This window comes from Lates calcarifer, linkage group LG18, assembly GCF_001640805.2.
Source record: "Lates calcarifer isolate ASB-BC8 linkage group LG18, TLL_Latcal_v3, whole genome shotgun sequence".
Lineage (NCBI taxonomy): Eukaryota > Metazoa > Chordata > Actinopteri > Centropomidae > Lates > Lates calcarifer.
The window spans coordinates 791,561-802,377 of NC_066850.1; the positions used below are offsets into that span (position 1 = coordinate 791,561).

General features: G+C 44.1%; 2 protein-coding genes and 1 long non-coding RNA gene across 5 annotated transcripts; 1 reads left to right on the forward strand and 2 right to left on the reverse strand.

Moving 5' to 3' along the window:
• Positions 1–135: 135 nt before the first annotated feature.
• LOC127143547 (uncharacterized) lies at positions 136–3,418 on the reverse strand. The gene is made up of 3 exons (XR_007815070.1): positions 3,311–3,418; positions 2,863–3,088; positions 136–576 (listed from the first exon to the last, which is right to left on the reverse strand). It is a non-coding gene; the product is annotated as an uncharacterized LOC127143547 (long non-coding RNA).
• On the forward strand, positions 1,140–3,803 carry LOC108890531 (high affinity choline transporter 1-like). The gene is made up of 8 exons (XM_051077744.1): positions 1,140–1,497; positions 1,595–1,708; positions 1,802–1,957; positions 2,075–2,223; positions 2,405–2,548; positions 2,642–2,795; positions 2,881–3,098; positions 3,215–3,803. The coding sequence occupies exons 1-8, from the start codon at positions 1,314–1,316 to the stop codon at positions 3,761–3,763; spliced, it is 1,668 nt and encodes a 555-aa protein (XP_050933701.1). The 5' UTR covers positions 1,140–1,313; the 3' UTR covers positions 3,764–3,803.
• A 147-nt stretch (positions 3,804–3,950) lies between these two features.
• On the reverse strand, positions 3,951–10,339 carry LOC108890532 (zinc finger protein with KRAB and SCAN domains 8). Of its 3 annotated transcripts, none has more exons than XM_051077742.1 (12): positions 9,893–10,339; positions 9,487–9,642; positions 8,865–9,257; positions 8,050–8,403; positions 7,613–7,960; positions 7,286–7,488; positions 7,085–7,192; positions 6,308–6,388; positions 6,041–6,151; positions 5,806–5,923; positions 5,353–5,556; positions 3,951–5,137 (listed from the first exon to the last, which is right to left on the reverse strand). In XM_051077742.1, exons 1-12 carry the CDS (start codon positions 10,239–10,241, stop codon positions 4,290–4,292), a joined length of 3,273 nt encoding a protein of 1,090 aa, XP_050933699.1. In that variant the 5' UTR covers positions 10,242–10,339; the 3' UTR covers positions 3,951–4,289. The 3 variants fall into 3 exon arrangements, with proteins under 3 accessions (XP_050933699.1, XP_018542924.2, XP_050933700.1); XM_018687408.2 differs by having other exon boundaries at positions 7,613–7,963; XM_051077743.1 differs by lacking the exon at positions 8,865–9,257 and having other exon boundaries at positions 7,613–7,963.
• Between the last annotated feature and the right edge of the window lie 478 nt (positions 10,340–10,817).

Consider the following 10,817-nt stretch of genomic DNA (forward strand, 5'->3'; position numbering starts at 1 on the left):
AAACTACAAACTGTGGTAAAAACTGGAGCTTTCAGTTCTACAACCAGATCAAATAAGAATAAAACAGATTAAAATGTGATTTAAACACATTACACATAAAACTAACTGTAGATATATTGCTTGAATTCGTTTTAAAATTATTCGAGTGATTGAAAATGTATTTTTAAGAGATTAAATCAGACTTTTTTAAGATTCTAGAGCAGATCCCAAAGTTAAAAAGATGAAAATATGTAAAACACACTGACATGAACATGGTGCAGCTCGGTCACTGCAGCAACAAAGTTAAACACTTACAGCTGCATATAATGCACACATATGTGACACTGTCAGATAGTGTGAAATCTTCTTTCTTAGAGACAAATTTTGCTGCATCACATCGTCCTGTAAGTTTGAACATGCAGCGCTGGGTGGTAACGTACCAACAGCTGTGTGCTGCAGCTGTAAGATGCTAATCAGGTGTGTGGAGCTGGGAGGAGCTGGTGGAACAGGTGACTCCTGTAAACATCCCTGGTTCTGACTGTTGGGACAGTTGGCTGTGAGGAGCTCTGCTCAAACCTTCATCCTCTTCAACATTTCCTAAAGGCGATACAGGTAATTAAAAACACTATTTCATAATGATTAAGAGAGAAAGCATGTATTGTTGTTTTGTTTTTGAATTTTGTATTTAATGGGAGAAGTTCAGAGGTTCAGACCAGTAATGATTTAACAATAAACCCAAGCAGCAGATCTACATCTCTTGAATTCACACTGCTCAGAAAAACTGATCTACATTTTCTAAATTCACGATGCTGCTAAATGTTCAGCTTGTGGCCGAGTCATTCAGTGTCATCTTACCCAGAATCCAATTCTTTTCCCAGAACCTCCTGTAGATTTTCTTAAAAAACTAATGTAAAAACTTCATTAAATCCACAGAAGTTTGACCCGGAGGATCAGAATATAGTTCATATAATTTATATATAATATAGTTCATATAGTTCCATCACATATAGAAGTTTTTTATTCCCACAGATTCTGCTAAAGTTTAGTTTTGGAGATGACGTTTTTCAGAAGGATTATTCTAATTTCCTTGAACCTTTTTAACAGGAAAGTGCAGGATCATTATAACTTCACATTACAACTATAAGCTTTTATATTATCATCAGAATCAGCACAAACTGTGGTGGCAAAGCTGCCAGACATATTTCATCTGTCTCTCTTCATCTCTCACTCGCCACAGGGCCAGTGTTTGAGTGGTGGCTCTATTTGCTCCAAGCAAATACAAACAAACACATGAATGTTTCAGTTTGTTTGTGTCCCATCCCCACAGACTGAAGATGGTGGTGAACTGGCTGGGCCTGCTGTCCATAGGAGTGTTTTACATCATCGTACTGGGCACCGGCGTCTGGGCATCCAGGAAGTCAAAACGTGAGGAGAAGAAATGCACTGGAAACCTCAGCGAGATCGCAATGGTTGGAGGACGGAACCTGAACGTCTGGGTCAGCATCTTTACAATGACAGGTACATTTATCATAATGATGATGATATCATGATGAATGATGGGATTAGCAGCTTCACTTCATTTCTCATTGGCTGTGTGTGTCCTGACGCTCTGCAGCCACCTGGGTGGGAGGAGGCTATATTCTGGGTAACGCTGAAGTGGTCTACAACCCGACGCTGGGCTTGGTGTGGGCCACGGGGCCCATTGGTTACGGCGTAAGTCTGTTCATAGGTGAGTGAGTCAAATTCAACTGTTTGCATGAAACATGGCTGCAGAAGGAAGGTGCCGGAGGAAGTCTGAATGTTTCTGTTTGTGTTACTTCAGGCGGACTCTTCTTCGTCAAACCTCTTCGGTCAAAGAACTACGTCACCCTCATGGATCCATTTCAAGAGAAATATGGCAACAGGGTGGCTGCTGTTCTCTTCATTCCTGCTCTCATAGGAGACCTCGTGTGGATAGCCTGTATTCTTGGCGCTCTGGGTAAGTCAGGAAACAAAGACTTGCTACAAACAGGAAACAAATATTTGTTTCCGGGGTTCTGATTTTGTTGCTTGAATGGTGTAAAAGTTGATTAACCTGAATGTGTGTTTGTTACAGGAGGAACCTTGAGTGTGGTCATGGGTATCTCCTCTTCTCTGGCTGTGTGCATCTCTGCTAGTGTTGCAGTCCTCTACACATTAATGGGAGGACTGTACTCTGTGGCCTACACTGATGTCATCCAGCTGAGCTTCATGGTCTTCGGCTTGGTACGATGATTTTTAGCCGAGCAGCACTGTGCACCACTTTAATCTCAACAACTATTTGAAGGATTGCAATGATGTTTTGTACATATATATTCTTGGTCCCCAGAGGATGATTAGTGTTAGAGTAGTGGACCCTGCTATGCTGTTTTTGTGACTCTGTATCCTGTTTTCCTGCTTCTTTCAGTGGTTCTGTGTGCCGTTCATCCTGACAAGCCCCTCCTCTGCTAACTTCACTGTTGCTGCAGTGACCAAGCTGCACCAGGAGCCGTGGCTCGGCAAGCTGGAGCTGGAGGATGCAGGTCGCTGGGTAGATGAAATACTGCTGCTGGTAAAACATTACTTTCATTACGTTCTGTTCTGCATCACCAATGTTAACTCTGTCACAGTCTCCTAAGTAATCACGTCTTTATTCTCCTCCAAGGCCATTGGAGGGGTCTGCTACCAGACTTTCTACCAGAGAGTCTTATCCACAGCCACTGATGCCCAAGCTAAGATCACCTGCTTTGCTGCAGCTGTGATATGTCCACTCCTTGCCATCCCATCACTGATAGTTGGGGCAGTAGCAGCATCTACAGGTACCCAGTCTTCTTATATATCCCACACTTATATAACCCTGTGACCTGTGTGTTTTGTTTTACTCACGTTCTTAACGTCTGTCAGATTGGAACCAGACCACCTACGGGACTCCCAGCCCGTACGAGCAGGGCAAAGCTGGTATGATCCTGCCGATCGCCCTCCAGCATCTTTGCCCCGTCTACATCTCACTGGTCGCCATAGGAGCACTCGCTGCGTCCGTGATGTCCTCGGTCGACTCTGCACTTCTGTCTGTTGCTTCCCAAGTGGGACGAAATATCTTCAAGAACATCATCTACAAACGGGCAAGTAACACTTCACAGTATCACTACTTAGACTGTGGCATTGTTTTTATGGTTCAAACATTAACACCGTGATCCTCGTTGGTTTGTGGATAATAAAACTATCTCCTCTCTTTCAGGCATCAGAACAAAACATCCTTGTGGTGATTAAGGTGTCAGTCCTCCTGTGTGGAATAATGGGAGCAGCCATTGCCATGATAACGACGTCCGTTTACCTGTTCTGGATCTTCAGCGCAGACGTCGTGTATTCAATGATGACTCCCCAGGTGATCTGCATCTTCTTCCTATCCCGGTGGGTGAACCAGTACGGGGCCTACTCCGGCTTCGTGGTGGCACTGGTGCTGAGAGCTCTGATCGGGGAGCCCTTGATCGGCCTTCCTGACGTGATGCCCCTGCCCTGGGACAAGATCCAGGAGGACGGTCACCGGTTCCGCTTGTTCCCCTTCCGCACTGCCATCATGCTCATCAGCACCGGGACTATTTTACTGGTGTCACGCCTGGCTGTGTGGCTGTCTGAGAGGAGGCTGCTGAAAAGAATAAGAGGTGCTGATACGGACACAAACACGCGTTACATGGTACCAGTCCGGACAGAAACAGAAACAGAAACAGAGACTGTAAAAGACGACTTACTCCCCCAAGGAAGCAACGAAGAAGGGGAGAAATGTTAGGATTTTCTTCATGAACACTTCGCACGGTATGTGGGTAGTCTTTAAGCCAGGATGTCTTCATGAAGGTCAAACAGGCTCCTACAATAACTTCACTGCTCTGTCTAAGGATTGTGTTTAAAATCGTTTACTGACAAAATGTTTTAATACCTGTATTATAAAATCTTAATAAACACTTGATAGTATCATATTTGGTTGTGTGCAACACTTTATTGCTTTGGTAGAGAGTAGTTCAGGTGTGTACTGACATGAATCTCAGAGGCAGAGTCTTTACCTGGAAATAAAAGACATAATTATCTGCACAGGCAGACGCTACGACAGGTAAGTAAGTCAGTTATGATGTGATTTGATTGAACCAATGCTTCAGGGATTGTGCTGAGTTGTTAAAATACATGTGGCTCAGTTCTTTAGATTGTCAGTGCATGTTTGGAACGGCAGCTTTGCCTGGTTTTAAGATATAATACAACTGAATTACTGTATCTTAATGCAGTAACTGTATTAGCAGGGCTGATATTACTCACTGCTACTTTCAGGTGTGTGTCTGAGCATGCATTTTAAAAGTGTCTTCTTGCCTGAATATTTTACCGCACTTCAAACACTGGTGAGACTTTTTGTTCGAGTGGATCGCTGTGTGTCTTTTCTGCGCTTTCAAAGTGGGGAAGGATTTCGGACACACCGAGCACCTGTAAGGACTCTCTCCTGTATGCTGTCGCATGTGAACTGTCAGCAGGCACTTGGCAGTGAAACCCCTCCCACAGTGTTTGCAGGTGTGAGGCCGCTCGCCCGTGTGGAGCCTCATGTGAAGCCTTAACTCCCCGGAGGAGAGAAAAGCCTTCCCACACTCCGTGCACAGGTAGTTCTTCTCACCTCTGTGCATCCGCATGTGTCTCGCCAGATGTTGGATCGAAGCCTTCCCACAAATCTGACATCTGTAACGCCGCTCTCCTGTGTGTATGCGAACGTGCAATCCGAGGTTATACGAGGACCTGAAGCCTCGGCCGCAGTGTGAACACAAATATGGCGTCTCGCCCGTGTGAATTCGACGGTGCACCTTCAGGGACGCTCTGGAGGAGTACTTCTTCTCACACTTGTCGCAGTGGAATGGCCGAGTGTGTGTTTTTATGTGGCTGTTCAGCATTGATGCATCCTTGAAGACCTTCCCGCAATACTCACAAGCATTCGTCGTGCTCCACGAGCACGTTTCAGGGTCGACCTGCTGCAGAGCGCTGTCTTCTCCAGGCGCTCTAGAGGGAAGGTGACTGTGCTCCTGGGTCAGAAGCTCCTTTCTGATGTGCTGCAGAAGACCTGACGCCTGGCTGTCAGAGTACGGACACAGAGAGCAGGTCTGAAGTCCTAAAGTAGTATGAACGTTTAAATCTGAAAAACATAAGATGATGAGGAGACTCAGAGTACGTCAAGCTGCAAAAATGAAAGATTTTAATTTCAATTTCCCTCATTTGCTTTCAGGCTGTGAGCTCCGGTCATTTTAAAGGATAAAAGATATCCACACAAAAGGACAAATCTATATAAATAAGTACATTCAGGAGGGAACTGATTCTTTTCAGTGGTTATAAAGCTGGATGCTGCCATACTTGTCATGTCACTGGTTTGTTCATTTCCTCTGGAACAGTCCGTTTGCTTCTCTTCAACGGTCTCCTTGTCTTCAGGACAATCAAACTGTCCTTCGTCTTCATCGCCTGGAGACATTTCCTGTTGCTCTGAAGTGAGTTGCGTTGAGTTTGCTTTGGGAGGAAGAGACAGTCTTGGCAAAAACATGTTCTGAGCTTGAGAGCAGCCTGTGAGGGAAAAAATAAATAGATATTTCCAAAGGCGTACAGTGTCCATGTTGTTCAGATTTCACACCAAAATCAGCTCTGCTGTTACGCTTCAACTGTCTCATGTTTAATCAGGTGAAAACACAAACCAGCAGGTGGATGTGTGATGTTAGATTTGTGACTAATTCAGTGTATGTTCCACCAAACGTTCACCTTGTGTATTTTAAGAATGACTGTCTGGTTTTATGCAGCCTGAGGCAGCTGACTCACCTTTCTTTGTGTTTCCTGACTGTTGGAAGCTCATTAGTGCTTTCAGCTGATCTGGTTCCAAAACCAGTTGTCCACATTCTTCCATGACAGAGGGGGCGCTGCTGAGCCACTCTGCAGTCTGAGAAGAATACAACACAAGTACAGCAAAGGCAATGAAAAGACCAGTTAGTTTGACCAGAGCTTATTGTGTTTCATTTATATAAAGCCAAGTTTAATATCTAATAATATTCCTCACCTGTTTAATATCAGGGATGGGCAGTAGAGCATCCAGTCTGCTGATGAATTTCCAAACTAATGTGGACAATGTGGCTTCATGCTGTCGGCCATAATGGATGGGAAACACCTCCTGACACAGACGAGTACACAGCTGGTTAGTACAGTGAGGAAGAAAAATCTCTGATGATTAATTTACCAAAGTATTATACACTGATATATTCTGGTAACAGTCTGTTATCAGATCAGTCGATGGTTTCAGTTTGGTAATTGTGTTAAAATGTCTGACCTTGAAAAACATTGCTCTTTCCTCTGGGTCCTGCAGCAATGATTCAACAACCTCCACAAAGTTTGACTTTGACTTTTCCAACTGTCAAAACAAACAAGACAACAATCAATAAGTTCTGGATCTATTCTGTGTGTAAGAACAGGAGGGGCAGGTGTAAATATAAAAGCATGAAACATCTGAGGAGCAGCTAAACTGAGATAACAAATAGAAAGTTCTGGATTTGAACATTCGGTTACACAGGACGTGAAATTGATCATATACATACATAGATGTTTGATCATATTGTCTCTTCATGGCTCTTCACTGAGGAGCAGATGCAAGGAAGCATGAATTAAACATCAAGGGGAAATCTTATTCCCAGGGGAATCACAAAGGCAGGAAAAAATCAAAGACCGGCTATTAGGTGCAGTCATAAAGACTAAACAACATGGGGCCCCTCCTGAGTGACCATCGCCTCAGGCAAAGTGATGTGAAAATCTATGGAGAATGTCCTCAGTGACCTCTGAGGGAGTAAGAGGGTTAACAGAGGAATGCTGTTTGATATGGACTTTAAAGAGGCCTCTGCCTTTGACCTCAGACCTTCTGTCTTCTAGAACAACACAGCAGCTTCAGTGTCTCCCACACACAGCTGAAGCCTTGCTAAGGTGCTGAGCATAACAGTTAAAAAAACAAAAAAATAAAAAGGCACAAGGTCCAGGCATCAGAAAACCTCCAGGTGTTTGTTCTTTAATTTAAAGGCCCATTTAGAATATCAGTTATCTTCAGCTGCAGACTTACCTCCTGATCACAGGTGGAGCCCATCGTGAGGTCTTGAATAATCTTCAGGTGCGGCTGGATGCTCAGCAGGTTGGCTGTGCTCTCGTTTCGACACAGCTCCAACACAAGCTGGTTGCATGAATAAAATAAACTTTATAAGTTAGAATTTGGAATCTACTCAACTGAACAATCTCATAAAAATAAATCAAGGAAAAAACTTACACTTGCCCTGAGCCTGAGCAGGAGCTGGACCGTCTCTCTGGGTGTCAGCAGCTCTGGAACCAGTTCTGTCACCAACCTCACCAGCTCCTCCACCTTTCTATACTGAGCCACATCACAACACTGGACCACGCTCCAGGCAAAGGCACACATGAGACGCAGGGTTGGAACCAGGAGACACAGTGAAGAGAGGGACAAAGAGCAACCTGCACATGGTGGAAGAAAGTGTGAAATAACATCATTAAAAACAAAGCTAACTGCTGCAGAATAATTCAGTTAGTTCCACATACAGTGGGTTGTGAGCCACAGTAAAATACACACTTATTTAACCTGAGTCTGTTTCAGAGCGTTCATGCTGCGATGTCTGCAGAGGTCTGGTCTCAGCCTCTGGCTTGTGACGACTGAGGACTTCATCCATGATAACAAACCATCTGCTTTTCTGCTTGTTAGAGACCTTCTGTTCCTTAAGTCTTTTGTACTTTTGTTTCAGGAGTCTTATCTTCGACCTGCACTGGCTGGTGGTCTTATCGAAACCCTGAGTTGCGAGCTCCGAGCTCAGCTGAGCGAACACTCGCTCGTTTCTCTGAGTGGATCGGAGCTGCTCCTGGACGCTCTCCTCTGCCCATCGGGTCAGCAACACTTTGACTTCATCTGATGTCCAAACAGCCTGCAACGTGTCTGCTGAAAGCAACGGAACCTAATTAATACAGTGACAGCTCTCTTAACCTGCAGATAAACTTTTTGTCGTGCAGTTTTAAACAACATACCGTTCTCATGCTCGTCCTCTGGTGTTTCAGATTGTGTCAGCGCTGCAGATGAACCCACTCCTGTAGAGTCCTCTCCATCCAGACCAAGGACACTATCTAAAATAGCAAACCAGTCACTTTTAACCTCCGACTGCAGCTTCAATTCCTTGACTCTTCTGTACTCTCCTTTAAGATTATTCACTTTAACACTGCACTGAAGTGGTGTCTTATTAAACCCAACCAAGGCGAGCTCATTGCTGAGGTATGTGAAGACTTGACTGTTTGCTGCTGTGGTGAGAAGCTGTTTCTGAATGTTTGGTTGTGCCCACAGGGTCATCAGCACTTGGACTTCATCCGGCAGCCACTGGGTTTCATCTGTGAAAACAGATTTAAAAAATAAAAAATAAAAGCAAACACACTGAATTTAAAGATGTACTGAACAACCATCACACGGCTCACTGAACCTTAGTTTTACCAAGTCAATTCTATTCTCTTCACTGCCATTCAAAGCCAATGGCCTGGCCATGAACACAGCACATAAACATTGACCAGAGGAGATTGACAGATCACACAGACTGTGGCCTTGAAGGTTTTCCTGGACTAACAGAAGCACATTAAAACATGCAATATACAACAATCTATATTTCCCTCCCCTCTCTTACACACAGAAAGAAGCTGTTGTCTCTCCAGGGAATCAAAGTTTAACTTTCTCAGAGAGAGAGAGACTGACATGTCCTCTAGCAGCACCTGCTGTGGATTGTTGGAAACTGCACAGATGAAAAAATGTATACAGTAGAACAAAAACCTGCATTAAGTTATTTTTTATTTCCACTTACCATCAGTGTCCACATCCAGGACAGACTGTGACGGGGGGGACAGAGACGGCCCTGTGGAGACCGGCTCTGTTGTTCTTGAACATTTTGCTGTTGCTGCCTGAGAACTGAGGACATCGTCCATGATGAGAAACCACACGCTGGTGCGGGTGCTGTTGCTATCACCCCTGTGCTGGACATTTTTAATCCTCTTATACTCCTGCTTCAGTTTCTTGACTTTCTCCCTGCACTTCTTTGGTGCTTTGTTGAATCCAAGCGATGCCAGTTCGGCACTCAGCCGAGCGTAAACGTCATTGTTCCTCACGTTGAGGAGAAGCTCTTCTTGAACAGCTGGATTTGCCCACAGTGTCAACAATGCTTGGACCTCTTTATTTGACCAACAGCACAAGGGCGTATCTGTAAAAGCAAAACGCCATGATATCTCAAGCCATGAAAGCAGATAAAATAAAGACATTTGAAGCGAGCAGCATCAAATAACTTAACTGCACTCATATTGTATTTATCTAGACTTGATTTAGGTGCTGTTGAGAAACTCTAACACTCAGTAACACACTTCTGCCTCCAAATTCACAAGTTTATTTATCTCTTATCATAAAATTAAAGTCCTTGAGCTTGGTAAACTTGCCTTTGACTGAGGTTTGCACTGCAGTGGAGGTCACAGCGGTGCTTGTAGAGGGACCGTCAACATCTTCTAGCTGAATGGAGTAAATCTGTGGGTCTTGAGGGTTTTCTGTGGGACAGGGTGATGGAGCTGGTGTAGGGTGGGGAGTGTCCATCAAATCTACAGGAGAACAAGAACTGGATGAAAACATCTGAAATAACTGTTAGACAAAAATAAATAAATCTGTAACACTATGTGCTGTGACGTTCCTTATTACCACTAACTTATCATGTACAGTAACATTATCTATGATATTATCGCTCCTGATAAACTGCAGGTAAATGCAAACAACTGCAGCTTGTTGAGTCAAGGTCCTTTACACATTTCCTCAGCAAAAACTTATACAGAGACATGTTTTTAAACCACTTACCTGTTTCAACATCTGAAATCATGACCTCAGATATCATGGCATCTGACTGTCGCCTTTCACCCATGATGGCGTCCATAGCGTCGTACCACCTGAAGGCCTTGAGTGTGACAGCTCCACTTCCCTCACCGTGTGTTTTAATTCTCCTGTATTCTTGTTTAAGTTTCTTTATCTTCTCTCTGCACTGCTTTGCCGAGCGACCCATTCCCATGGCAGCTAGCCTACCTGACACTTCACGGTATACTTTCTCATTTCTAAACGACTCCTCCAGGTCGCGCTGAATTTTCTCCTCTGACCAGACAGCGATAAGCGCCTGAGTCTCTTCATGAGACCAGTTCACCGGTGGCTCCATGTTTGTCTTTTCTTTTTGTTCCAGAAACCAAGAGCAACTAGCAAGGCATGCTGGAGCTGAAATGTTTTGACTTCTTTTTTTTTTCAAAATGGCGCTCTTCCGCTTCTCGCTTGAATGACGTCACGTTGTCTGAGCCAGTCAGATGACCGTTGCCTAGATACGGCTCGGCTGAAGGCGGAGACGCCATTTTTTATTTATTTATTTTTTTAAACAAGAACCGTGTTAGCCGTTTGGCTCGCTTAGCGGGACAAAGGCGTACTACACAGGGCCAGTGGAGATGGGCTATTTGTTATGCTGAACTGTTCTAACATGGCGTCTTTTCCGGGTTGGAATCCCGTTCCAGTTGAAATTTCCGACTTTCGATTCGGAAATTCCGACTTTTGAGTACAACCGGAACGCACCATCAGTCAAGTGCTATGTTTAAGAACATAAGTCACATGTCAACTTCATGCTGCTTATGTATGGTCCATTAAAACTCAGAGGAAATTTGCCTTGTACGTCAATTTAACTGTTTACAGTTTAAGAAAACATAATGTATTGACTTCTTATAGGTTTAACTACCCTGTGGTATAAAAT